This window comes from Passer domesticus, chromosome 3 (genome assembly GCF_036417665.1).
Source record: "Passer domesticus isolate bPasDom1 chromosome 3, bPasDom1.hap1, whole genome shotgun sequence".
Taxonomy (NCBI): Eukaryota; Metazoa; Chordata; class Aves; order Passeriformes; family Passeridae; genus Passer; species Passer domesticus.
The window spans coordinates 44941809-44955471 of NC_087476.1; the positions used below are offsets into that span (position 1 = coordinate 44941809).

At 43.7% G+C, this 13663-nt stretch overlaps 1 protein-coding gene across 1 annotated transcript in view; it reads right to left on the reverse strand.

The window, feature by feature from the left end:
- Window positions 1–5250: 5250 nt before the first annotated feature.
- The window catches only part of SCML4 (Scm polycomb group protein like 4), a 64880-nt gene continuing 56467 nt past the window's right edge, over window positions 5251–13663 (reverse strand). Inside the window, exons 7-8 of the mRNA XM_064412849.1 lie at window positions 10222–10367; window positions 5251–5915 (exon numbers count right to left, since the gene is read on the reverse strand). Of these exons, the coding sequence (XP_064268919.1) occupies window positions 5790–5915; window positions 10222–10367 (272 nt within the window). The 3' untranslated portion in view covers window positions 5251–5789. The remainder of the gene's footprint in view (window positions 5916–10221; window positions 10368–13663) is intronic.

A 13663-nucleotide genomic window follows, 5' to 3' on the forward strand; every position in this document is an offset into this window, starting at 1 on the left:
TGGTCTCTGCTCTTTATAAGAGAGGATGGAATAGCTTGTTAGGCTCTGGTTACTATGGGATATGGCTGAAGCTTGACCTGGTTCATGAGCCAAGCCCCAGTCTTATGAATACAATAGAAAAACTTATGCAGACCTCAGTGGGACCTGGGTTTGGCCTAACATGCTTTATTTAGAGTCTTGAGTGAGGGAAACATTTTTCTTCAGATTACAGTTGAAGGATTCTTGGGTTTCAGCTTAAGTCTTATGGTGGCAGCGTATTGCACACTCATATTTCTTTCCTTTTCTTTAATAAATCACTTTTCTCCTGTACTTAGCCTCTGACCAAGACCTGTCTGCTTGAACTGCAATAAACCTGGCTGGTCAATGATATCTGTGCTGAAAGCAATCTGCTACAACCACACCATGCATGCACTGGCTGACCCCCAGGCTGCCACAGCCCCCCCAGCCCCGACCCCTCTTGCTCCAGGTACCTGGTGGGGAGACTTTGGGAACGAAGGGAGACAGAGACTGTAAATACATCTTTCTGTAGCTGTACTTCTGAGACACAGGGATTTGCTGGAGCTGGGGCCAGAATGAGCGAGCGGTGCTTGAGTCTATCGGATTTGTGAAGTACAGATGTGATAATTCTGCTGCAACCACAAAAGAATTTACAACAGGAAGTGTTGCAGCTGTTGCTTATTAGCATTAGTACAAATTATGTGAAGCAAATTGTTAGCAGTCATGTTTCCATGATATTTAACTCATGGCAGTGAATAAAAGTGATTCTTTCTCAAGGAAAATTTTAGATTTCCAAGGGAATCGAATTCCAATTGTCCATGAAGGAAGCATGGATTGAAGAACAGCATGCAACTTCTTCAAGGCATCAGAGGCAGTGTGTGCAGCTACATGCTTGCCTTCTCTGGTAAAGGTGTGTGAATTTAGGACCATATTTCTTGGTGAGAGAGGGAAAATCCCTATGGCTCCATATGACCCAGTTGCCAGCGGAGAGGGGTAATGGTGTGTGTGTGTCATGTTCTAACTCTACCTCAGCCAAAAATCAGCACATTCTGCCCCATTGTGGAGCTGCTGAGTAAAATTCTGCCCACAGAAGTGCCTGGAAAGGGGAGGAGGATCTTGCTGATCTGCCGTTTCCCTGAATTTTTACTGTCAGTGTGCTTGTTATGACTTACTTCCCTAGCAACCCCAAGCCTGTTCATGTGGAAGCAGCCTGTGCAAGCAGAGCAGCTCCATAACACAAGCTCAAGAAGGTGGATTTGGAGTCAAAACCCACACTGCAACAGTCAGTTGAACATGCAACTGACTGAAGGTGCAGACTGAAATGGGGCACAACCTGCATATGTCTGACAGGAAAATCCCCCAGACCAAATCCCTGGGCATGACACCTCTCACCAGCCAAACCAGTTTCAAACCAGGGGAGCAGCTGGTTTTGGTCCTTCCATACCTGCTGCCTTGCTGGATCAGCCAGCAGCAGGCAATCCTTTCGGGAACCCTCCTGTCTCCCCCCTTGCTGCTTTGGGAAGAAGTGAGAAACTGGCCCTGTGGAAGGAGGTTGTAGGTCAGAGAGGGCAAGAACCTGAAAAGCATTAAATTTTCATTAATAAAAAAAGGGTACATTTATTTCTTGCCTCCCTTTCCGGTGCTGGGGGAGGATCAGTTGTATCCAGGCAGATGTCTGACCCTGGAGATGCTCCTCTGTGGGGTGAGCTGAGGAGTCATTCACAGGCTGCTTGAAGGACCTGGGGGATCTCCCTCGTGGTGTCTTTCTTTCAAACAGAAGCTATTCAAATGAAAAGAGAGAGTAGGCAGGCAAATAAAGAAGGCACTAACTAATTAACTGAGAGTTTTAGGTATGTTTTGGGGCAGTAAGAGCTGCCAGACTCCTCCCTGAGATTGCTCAGCCCCCAAGCAGTGCAGCCAGTGATGGGGCGTGCTGCATCCCACGGGCAGGAATGAGCCATGGGGTGGCTGTGCCAGGGCAAGAGGAATGGCCAGCCAGGGCTGCTGCAGCCAGGACCAGGCTTTGGAGGAGGGTGTGTGCCCCTGCTGCTGATCCAACAGTGGCATTCTTTCCGCACAAAAACTTTATCAGCCATTTTCTTGTTGTTTTACTAATTATTGCTGGTTTTGCTAATAATGTTCCATTTAATCTCTCGCAGCCATCCGTTCTCTACAAAGGCATGAAGTGTAACTCATGAAGACTGCTGACAACCTATGGAAATCCAGCCATCAGTTTAAGGCCAATAGCAGCCCAGAGTGATGCTTTACATGCCGGTCCCAAGGGTGCCTGCCTGCATGAATCACGCTGAGCAAAGCTGCTGACGCTGCAAAGGCTGCTGCACTCAGCCTGCCAAGCAAGGCAGTGGGCTCAGAGAGGTGGAGGCATTCCCAGAGGCATTTCTTGAAATGCAATTAGGTCTGGCTGGGGAAGGAGGCATTTGCTGGTGCGAGAGAAGAGGCAGGTGGATGGGAAGCAGCGAGGCTGGCCAGTTCTGGCAGCTGAGGCTGAGCTGGTGAGCCATGGGAGATCCAAGAAGATGGTCTGCCAGGGAGCACTGGCTCCGTGCTCCCAGTACCCTGTAACCACCACTCAAACACGGGAGGAATGGTCCCCAAGTCCTTGGACTTCAACTGCTTGCTTTTTTAAGCAAAAAAAAGAGTGAAAGCTCACAAAGAGTTGAAACTCCCTGGAGCAACCAAAGTGTCTTTTGATCCAACTACAAGTGCTTAGAAGAAGAAAAGAGGCACATGTGTTGCTTTTAAAGGTATCACACATCCACCCACCTGTTGGGAACAGTTAAAAAATACAACTGGGTTGGCTACAGTCTGAAGGGAGAGCTGTGAATGGAATAGCAAGCAAAGTAATTTCTACAGGCAACGCTTAAAGCAGCAGCCAATGGAGAAGCAGCTGCCATGCATACTCTGGTTCTTTAGTGCCTGTTCTGAGGAGACAGCCTGACCCTCTCAGCACAGCAGAGTTGCTTAATTACCTACTCTGACAAGACTTGAAAGATAAAAATTAGATACAATTTCTATATTACAGCAATGGCAATAATGTTTGTCTCCTAATTGCCTCTCAAGTGAAATAAAACAAAACAACATCGTGCAATGAGGAATTTTTGTCATAAGCATTACTTACATGTAAAAGGACTCCACTAACTGCCTCCCCTGTGAAAAACAGAACATTAAATATCATGGCTTGGATGGTCCTGATGTACCTACAAGTGTGATATCAAATGAGATGGCACCACTGACTGTGTGTGTCAGAAGCAGACATGAAAACCACCTCAGCGTGTTCAATCATGTGCATGAACATCATTTCCCCCATGGAGTCTCTTCACACGGTGTTGGTATGATCAGCCCCCTCGGCTGCACCATCCAGAGTAGGGCAGGGAGTGGAGGGAAGGGGTGACACACAGAACAGGGGTGACACACAGAACACAATCAGAAGGCTTCTTGCTGAGGAAAATCTAGCTGTGGGTTGTGATTTTTTTCCCCCCGCTCTCAGAACAAAATGTGAAGCTACAGATCCTCCAGGAAAACACAATAAAATGTAAAAATATTCTTGGAACAAAAATGTTCCACTTCCAAAATGTCAAAATTATGTTTTGACACTACTGAAAGCTGTAGTTTCAGTTAAATAGAATTTAATGTTAGAAAGTGACATGCTTTTATGAAGAGTTTTGATTTTGACAAAGTGGGATTTTCCAGCATTGAAGCCATCTGATAAAGTCTAACCAGCTCTGATTACTGATATACTACAGCAAGGTGAAGTTTTAAGTGAAGGAATTAAAATCTCATTTTGAAAAATTGAGAGAGGTTAACTAAGTTTGTAATTATGAGGGGAAAAAAAGATTGTTTGAAGACTCTCTGAAGGAGATATTACTAATATAGAAGATTTTTACATGTTTTGGGAATTTAAGAGTGAAAAATGAACTGTGCAGATTTGCTGCTGATGGAATGTCACCTCTGCCTCAACCAGACAGCTGACCAAAGAGATTTCCATTCTTTATACCACAGCCACAAAGTGATGTAGATGGGTGCAGTATTACAAGCATTGGCACGTTTAGGGTTCCCTATATTACGTCACTCAATGACATATATGACTTCTCATTTAACACAGTTGTTCAGCTATTCCTATTTAGGGTATTTCAGCATGCAGACAGGATTTGCTGAAAGCTGGTCAGTCCTGTAAAGACCCAATCCTGCAAACTTATGACAAGTTTTTTTAAATTAGGAGACCAGTCTCCGAGAGTTTAGTGAAAGTCTTGTAGGATATGTTTTCTCCTATTTTTAAGAGTTTCCAGGAGTAGGCCTTTGAACGGGTATCTTTTTGTATGAGTTCTAGTCTAGCAACATGCACAAGTTGAATTTTATTTCATGAGGTATTTTTGGTAACATTCTTTTCTACATAAACAGAGTCAATCTTGCATACTATCAGGACCCTGTTTCTCACTAAAGTTGAGCTAACAAGCTCTAAAATCACCTGCATGACTTACAAGCACTTGCTGCCTCTCCTTGTCATGCACTAGGGGTTTGAACTGCATGGATGTGTTCCTTCACAGTCATCCTTTGTGGATGAAAGCAAGGACATGCTCATTCCACAGATTCATACACCTTCCTCAGCCTGAGACCTGCTTTGCCCCCTCAGTTACATGGAGTGTCAGTAAGCACCTTTTCGATTTGTGTAAGAGGCAGTAGTGAATTTTTAACTCACTTGAGACAGAAAGTCCAGCACATCTGTCTGTGCACTGAAAGCCACAGCGAGTCAGGAACCAACCCTACATCATTTGTCCTGGGCCTGTGCGAAGTGCAGGTCCTCGTGAGGAACAACCCCACCCGGCTCCTCGTTCTTTAGAGATGCAAACAAAAACAAATTGAGATTATTTTTTTTCCCTGGATGCCGCAGCGTGTGCGCCAGGCTGGGGCGGCTCAGGGAGCGGAGCTGACAGCTGTGCGCGCCAGACACGGCGGGAGCCATCCACCGCTCCTCGGGGCCACGGGAACACCCTGCCAGGAACGCTCCCTGCAACCGGGCTCTTCTCGAGTGGATTATCCTGCTGGAGCCCGCCATTCCTTGGCGGTATTTGCGGGCGTGTTCGACAGGAGAGCCGTGACGGTCAAAGCTCAGCGGAGCTCCAGCCGCCAGCCTGCTGGGGCTGCTCCCTCTAGCGGGATAAAGAACTTCAGCTGGGGAAAAAACCTTCATCTCCCTCTTTTTAAAAATTATTTCTTCTTCTCTTTCCCCTCCTCTTTTCTTTGTTCTTGTTTGTTTGGTTTTTCATTTGTTTGCGTGAAGAATTCAAGTTTTCCGGATAGTGCAAGACACGGAGCAGTTCCCATCAGACAAAACGCTGCGCTTTTCCAACCCTGGAGCATGGAGAGCGGGGCTGGAGCCCAGGCAAGGCAGGTCAGCGACTGCTCCTCAAGAGGTGACAAGTGAGGGACTCTTGCTTTGTCTTCTAGCAGTCCTAAGCATATGCTGTAGCTGTGTTTGGTTTTGATTTCCCACTTCTGGTTACAAAAATAGGACTTACTATAATCATAATAATATTAATGATACAAAATAATTATTGTAATTATACACTTTTTGGCAAATTATTAACACAGAGAGGCCCAAAAAGATCCCATTGGATTAAAAAAAGGTGACAATGCACAAATGTTAAAAAAGACAAAGTCTTTGATAAAAAAGAAGGAAAAGCAATCTGCAAATGAATGCATTTCTGTAAGGCAACATGTTACCTTTAGTCTTCCATCTAGATTTAGCTCAGATTCTGTTGTTCAAGAAATTATTAGAACTTGGCTTGCTTGAGCTTATCAATGTGGTAACACAGTTTCAGTGCTGGTCCCAATTTCAGCCCCAGGTATTTCATGATCATGTCGCTTTTCAGCAGTAACAAAGCATTGCCATCAATTTCCTGGTTTCAAAAGAGAGGAAGAGAATCAAAATGTGTTAACCCCCCCCTTTAAGTGCTGTGTCCTGACACATTAAACAAGGTGAATTAGAAACAGTGTGTCATTTAGGGTAGAGCTACCTGAAATGTCATGCATTTTGAAATTTCATTAAAAATCTGAAATCTGAGATGTGATAGAAGGAAGCCATAAAGGAAGGTTTAATTAAATACTATTTTTTATTTTTCAAGGAACTATAAGATTAATTTAGGTTTTCAATTTATTTTGCAATTAAAAGTAGAATTCTTTAAAAATCAGTGTTGCTCTAAGTGCAATTCTGAGAAAAGCCAGTCGGCCTTGAGAGAAAGGCATGAATGATGGTGACAGCGAAGGATGTAGCCATATTAAACTGCTAATAACTGCTGGATCTCAGTTTCAGTTTTGTTCCCAGCTATCTGTGTGTTTCACCAGTATACTTATACCCAATGATGCAAGTATATGCTATATGTGCATGTGTATATATATATATGGGTTTTTCTCTGATTCAAGACAGTAGTAACTTGCTTATTTAATTGCATTCATTATTAAATTTGCTAAATTTTAATTTAACCCTCATGTAAGTGGAGGAAATTGCCACCAAGCTCAGCTGTTTATCCCACAGCTGTTGGCTTGAAAACCTTTTGAAATTACGAAGTTCTACTGCAAAAGAAGCCTGAGCCTACAGAGAAACAGACTCTCCTTTACTATGGGCTGTAGAACACAGATGCTTTCAGCTGTACTGTTCTTCCTTGGACCCAAAGCCTGTCTGGTTTTTCCTGACTCTATCAGTGGATCTGCCAAAAAATGCTACCTGTCCCCACAGCTTCCAGCACATTCACACACTTGGAGTGTCAGAGCTAAAACCTCACACGTGCTGTGTGTGTGTATACACACCCCAATGCTGTCTACACCGTGTTCTGTGGTTTTGATGGTCAGATCTTTCCACTATGATCCATTGCCTACTTATTAAGCAACGCTATGGATCCTAATTTGCCCTGATCATTATTATTCCATTCACCAGGTGATTTATCTGATGAGCAGTTAAGGTCACTTTCTGATTAACTCAATCAATTAATGCTCTTCATTTTGCAACCCCCACTCTACCCATAATAGAAATTCTCTCCACCTCCCTGCTCTTCTTGCCATTATTTTAAGGAAGCTAATGTAAAGTAAGAATAAGTGGTACATATAATTACTATTTGCATAAGAAATAAAATAAGAACTGCTTTAACTGGGGTGCCATAGGGTAAAAACACTGTCAAAGGTCAGGTGTGGAGGCAGCTGCTTCTAAATGTTGAGTTCAGCATTTTATTATTTCCATTATTATTACTGTGTAGGGGTCAAGATTAAACTCCATGACAATAGTATGCCAGAGGGAGCATTCATATCCAATTAAATAGCCCATATTAGCCATTTCCCTGTGCAGATTCTTGGCTTGACTTCTTCACAGTATTACTGTGTCAGCCCTTTTAAAAATAATTTTTAAAAAGAAGACTTTGATAACGTGATTCCCACATGCACCTTAGCCCCAGCAGATTTTGGACTAGGTCTGGAACTGGTAACATTCAGTGCCATCAGGGCCACCTTTGCCCTTCTCCCTTTCCTTTCCCCCTATCTTTATGCCAAGACTTTTCCACTGATGGAGTCTCCACAATCTCACATGGTGCTGCTGCAAGGTCCCTGGCCAGGGCAGCGTCTCCTTTCCGTGAGGCCAAGAGCTCTATCAGTGATGAGCCCAGCTGTCCTTGGCACACAGACATGCTGATGGAGCATGGAACAGCTGGCAGGAGCTCTGGGAAGTTCCTCAGTCTTTGGTGGACACTCTCAGGAGCTACCCGTGACAGAGCTCCTCAAGTATCTTGGCAAGAAGCAAAGCTTCTGCTCCTGGTGGGAAGAGCAGACAGAGCCAGGACATCCTGCAGTGCCTTTTGGGGCAGTGAAGGACGTGGGCTGCAGGCTGGAAGAGCTGGCTCTGAGGACTGAGGTCAATACCCAAATGGCCTGGTAGAGCAGTAGGAAAGCACACTGCCCACATTCAGGATACATCCCCCAGCTGTTTTCTTCCTGCTGGTCCCAACTGCCTCTCTCTCCCAGCTCAGATGAGCTGATTGCCAAAGCAACTATTTCGGGTGATAGCTGGGCCTTGTCAATGACAGTGAGTGCTTCTAAGTAAATTATGCACCTGCTCCATAGAAAGATTGAACATACAGGAAGATATGGCTGAGGTTAATGGACTAATCACTTGTCTCTCACCCCTGGGGTCTTTGTGCTAATCCAGATGAGGTTTGAAGGCTGAAAAATTGCAGGGATATATATAACTCAAAGGTGTAATTGAATTGAGTTGTGTGGCAATCATACCCAGGTTCTCACACCTATGGCATATTTTACAGGGAAACCAGTGATAAGTAGAGCCCATGGGTGCTGGGTGTGTAACAAAGGATGACAGGGACAGTCTTTAGTGGCAATTTAGCTTGATCTCTTTGGTCGCAGAGCAGCTGCAGTATCGTGGCATTCTCCAGTGCAGCTGGCCCATGACTGCCTGGAGCATTCCCAGGCCCTGCTGCTACATAAAAGAGTACTTTGCTACAAATGGAAACTAGACAAAATTAGAGCTTTTGCGCTTTCCATATTTACAATACAAACTTTAAAAGTTGGGGTTTTTCCTTTGAGGTATACCTCTATGCCTCAGACTGTGTCAATTCTCACTCCCTTGCATGAAGGTTTTCTCTTGATGCACAGCTCCTTCTGATATTGTAAGAAACTAATTTTATAGCAAGTTCCTTCAAGTCTGAAGGTGGCTTGTTTATCTGCCTGGTTGCCCACATGACCAATATAGGCCATGGTTTCATTATCAGCTTATAAGGCAGAAGGCAGGAAAGGTAGTCCAGCACCTAACCTGTACTTGCAGATTTGGCCCTACACCACTGTGCCTGCTGTCCTCATCCCACAGACCTGTCTGCAGAATGGCAGATGGACTCAATGCTTTTCTAGGGTGAGCAGACACCAGGGCCTGTGTTCATCTTCATTTTCAGCTGCTCCTCAGCCACCTCCTCTCCTCTACCTGTAAACCCTGGAGGCAGAGTGTAGCTGAAGTCCAGCTCCCTCAGCTCATTCCTCAGCTCTTGTCTGCAGCTCCACATCCCCACTTGTCTCTGCTGGCACAGGGGCAAGGAGTGACCAAGCCCTCTTGTTGTATCTGGGGGTGCTGGTCAAGGTCCAGGCACTTACATGAAAACCTACGACCTCCAGCTGAACACAAACAAGTCACTTCTAGGGTAAAATCCATTTTTCATAGCCAGACTGAATCGATTAAGGAGAGATGGAGAAGGCAAAAAATGTTAATAGATACTTCATATATAGCAGCAGAACAAGAGAATCCAGATCAGACAAGTTTGCTGTCTTCCCCTTTGCTAATTAAGGAAAATAAAATTTCCATCACTGGAGGTTATCCTCACAAAAGCAACTATCATATCCTCTAGAGAGTCAGCAGGTCTGTTAAGTTTGGTTATGTAGTTACATAATACTGAGAGGGAAAAGATTAAAATATTGGCTGTTTTGGGTTTCTCCGGCTAAATATCTAGAGACACATAAAAAATGCTCTTCAGAGAAGAATCATATATATCCTGTGAAAAAAATTGTCATTGAAATGAGGCTTTTTTGTGCCAATCTGACAATGAAAAATGAGCACCAGACCCTCAGTGCTTTCTCTAAGGCTTGGCATAGAAACAATTTATGCTGGAGTAGCTGGGAACAAACAGTGAGCATTTTCTAAAGACACTGTTATGGTTTCCCCATTGACGTAGAAATGAATAGAGGAGCATAACATAGCACAAAATAGAGTGGAATGGAATGGACTAGAATAGAATAGAATAGAATAGAATAGAATAGAATAGAATAGAATAGAATAGAATAGAATAGAATAGAATAGAATAGAATAGAACTGTTTTAGTTGGAGGTGACCTACAATGATCTAGTCCAACTGCCAGAGCAATTCAGGGCTGACCAAATGACACTGTGTTATTAGGGGCACTTTCCAAAAGCCTCTTTAACACTGACAAGCTTGGGGTGTCGTCCACCTTTTTAGAAAGCCCATCCTGGTGTTTAATCACCATCTCAAGGGACAAGTGAAATTTCTTTAGCCCAAACCCTCCAGAGGTGCTGAGCTCCTTGCCAGGCTCTGCATTCAACCAGGCTGAGGAAGCCCAAGGCAGTTGAGGGGCTGTGTGTGACATGTGCTGGCTGTCTCTTGTGACTTAAATTAGCTAGAGGTGGTAAGGGTAGCCTTCTACATACGTGTTTTCTGAAGAGCTCCACGTGAGGGCCTAAAGCTTGAGGGTCTGCATCCTTCACAAACCAAACCACATCATCCACCGTCCAGGTCAAAGGATTCTTGCTTGATGGCCGAGCTGCATCTTGTTGTTCAGGCGAAGGGCTTGAGGCTATCGGTACAAAAAGCCCACAACAGTGCATTACAATGGCATGCAGAGGGTTCCTCAGTTTGGGATTGTGAGTGTGCAGCTTTGGCAGCCTCACTGCAGCCCTGGACATTGGTTCTCTAAGTGCAAGGACTGGCCTGAGATGGCAGCATAGGGAAAAAAGGGGACTTGCAGAAGTTTCCAATCAGACTGCTTATTGGAAGACGTGATACCAGCTGGTGAATTGTGTTAAAAAACATGAAACCCTTAGATCCCTGCTGGGGAAGGAAAAATGTGCCAGCTGCCAGGCTCTTAAACCAAGCTGCCCCTGGTGTCTGATCTGCAGCAGCAGGGATCTTGGCTCAAGAAAACACTACCTTCACACCTGGAGAGAAAGTTCTTCAGCACTAAACAAATGAGTTTGCCATTGAATGTGAAGGCTAAAGGATAAAATCAGGATTTAGCAAACAGGGTTTTAAAATTTGCATTCAGATATTCATACTTCTTTTAGAGCTTAGCAGAAGGTTTTCAGTCTGTATCTTCCTAATCTTAGTCTCTCACAAAGCTGATGGTCCCCAGTGAATGCCAATTTGGGAAGTTACTAAAACATGTGAAGATGAACATTGCACATGTGACTTTTTAATGGTATAACCCCTCGATGATTTAAGGCGACTTCAGCTTGCTGTAGCTTTAAATCAAGTGAATAAAAGCACATTGGAATGAAAGTGCATTTATGTTTTTATTCTTAGTCTCTGCAGAATTATAAATCTCAATCTCCACCTGAATATAATTTGTACCCCCACTTATGCTTCTTCTTTACAACAAGAACTATGTTGTGCTAGGTTACAGGAAAGCTGTTTCCATTTTCTTACACACACACCAAGCAAACTCTGCCTTAGCAGGCAGCAGCACATAGATGCATTTAATGTTACTTGCTCACATCTCAGCTGCTCATCTCTTTCTGTGAAGGCCCAGTTTTTAATGGGAGAAGTGCAATGGAAAGCAAGTATCGACTGCAGAATACCAGAAATCAAACAGAAGACTGCGTGTAGAGGGAGATTGCAGACACCTAAACTAGAGTCTGGAAATGTCCCAAGTAGCCAAGAGACAATCCTTACTGCTGAGGAGAGAAGGGATGAGCTCTCCAGAGAAACACTGAGCTTAAAAAGACAGATGAGATGTGTGAGAATCCCCATGCATGACTCCAAACACAATTCTAATGCATGTGAGTAAATGTGCACAGTGGGTTTGGGGCTTGTGTAGATTGTCATTCTATTGACTTCAGTAGAGCTCTGGTGATTTATATTAGCTGAGACTCTGCCCATATACACCCAATAATGGGTTTATGTGCATATTTGTCCTTTTTCCCTTGGCACCATGCTCATCTTACAGTATAATGTAACGAGGTGTATTTGCAGTTATTCAGAATGAACTCCAGAAAGCAGCAGTGCTATGAATGTGCAAATCTGGTCGACGGTTTTCATAATGAGATGAGATGTAAATATCATGATAATTGCACTCTCATTTGCTAAGTCACTGTTCTGGATACAAAGGACAAGGAACAGCCGCAGGTCCTTTTAATTAGACAGCTAGGACCGGTGTTTGTATGGACTCAGGTGACCCTGGGCTCTGCTCACAGAATAAATGCAATACACAGTGGTACAGACACCATCTGGAGCCTTGGCATGAAACAATGAAGACAGAGAGTGCAAAACGAACAGGGTAATCTTGGCCAACCCCTGGATCATCAGTAACATTGAGGAACTCTGTCAGGGACAAGAGACTTGTCAGGGAGAACTGAGACTTATCTTGGACACACAGGGGTATTTCTCCCCTTCATGATCTGTCCATGGTTTGGATGACAGCTGATCTGTGGAGGCATCGGGCACTGCATCACCTCAAACCAAAGGTCAGGAGAAAGACCAAGCTTTTGCAAACTAGTCAGAGAATAGAGGGGGGAGAGAAACGTTTGGCTGTGACCAAAAGACTGCAGAAGTTTTTCTGCTACTCCCACAACATGGTCAGGGGAAATGTGCCACTACTGAGGAGCATATTTTTTCCCTTAAATTTGCATAAATATAAGGAAAGCCCAGAGGACTTTGCCTGGGATTTATACCAGGACCAGAAAGGGCAGGCTGCAGCCCACTGACTCCTGCCTGCAACCTGCCCAGGAAAGGGCAAAGGGGAGCAGAGAGCCTCAAGTGCAGCTGGGAGCCTTCACAGGTATTGGAAGCATCTGTAACAAAAGGAAGGGGGTTGAGAAGAAAAGGTTGAAGTGACAGGAGGAATCTATTCACTCCTTTGCAATCTAGCAATCAATAGCATAAATGTGATTTCTGAAAGACAAACATATAAATGACCTTTCTAAAGAGACTGCATGGCTAGAACTCTTCCAGACCCTAGCAGGTGAAGATAACCCTTTCAAATCCATGCCCAAGGGATAGTATAATATCAGAATATACAAACAAGAATTATGTGTCAATACTAATTCTTCAAACACTTTTTTTTTCTTTATGTACCTACCTAGTATCAAGTTTTTGATTCTCGCTGCTTTTTTATTAATTAAGGGGTGTTAATTTACTTGTGTGAAAGGAGATACATTTAAATGTTATTAATAAAACTGAGATACCCTCAGTTTGCAGCAAAATATCAGGTTTTAGCTGATGAGTCTGGAAACAATCTGTTTTTCTATATATTTTATGATTTATTTTGTTGATTAATTTATTTGGCTTTTTAACACTGTAGTTTACCCATCCGAGTGTAATTTCTCAATTTACAAAAGAAAATAGATCATTTCATGTCTACATAAAGGCATGGGGTTTCTTTCAATAGCATCACTTTGGTGAAAGATTACATGAAGCACAAAAGTGTTTGATGGCAGCAGGGCAAGTGCTATACATTCTTTTCATATCTGAAGGTATTCACACTTAACCTAAGAATAAGATAAATGAGGAAGTCTCATGTCTCCTGGGTATCCTATGCCATCCTGTCATCAGAATTAATCAAGATGATAATGAATACTCAGATTACAAAGAGATGGGAGTGCTTGCGACCAATAATTATTTTTAGAGATCATAATCTAGGTCAAATCCAATTTCCTGTTTTTGACAGGTGGCAAAAATTTGTCAAATTAATGGAATGAGATATGGAAATTTAGGTAATCAGAGGGAATCACTTTCCCCTCCTGCCTCAAAAGATATTGGGAAGGACAGTGAAGAGGTTCCTCTGCAGGGGAATGTCTCCAGGCATCCCAGTCAAGACCACTGCCCACACAGAAACAGCTGGAATTACCAAAAAGCTGAGTGAGCTGAGGGAAAGAG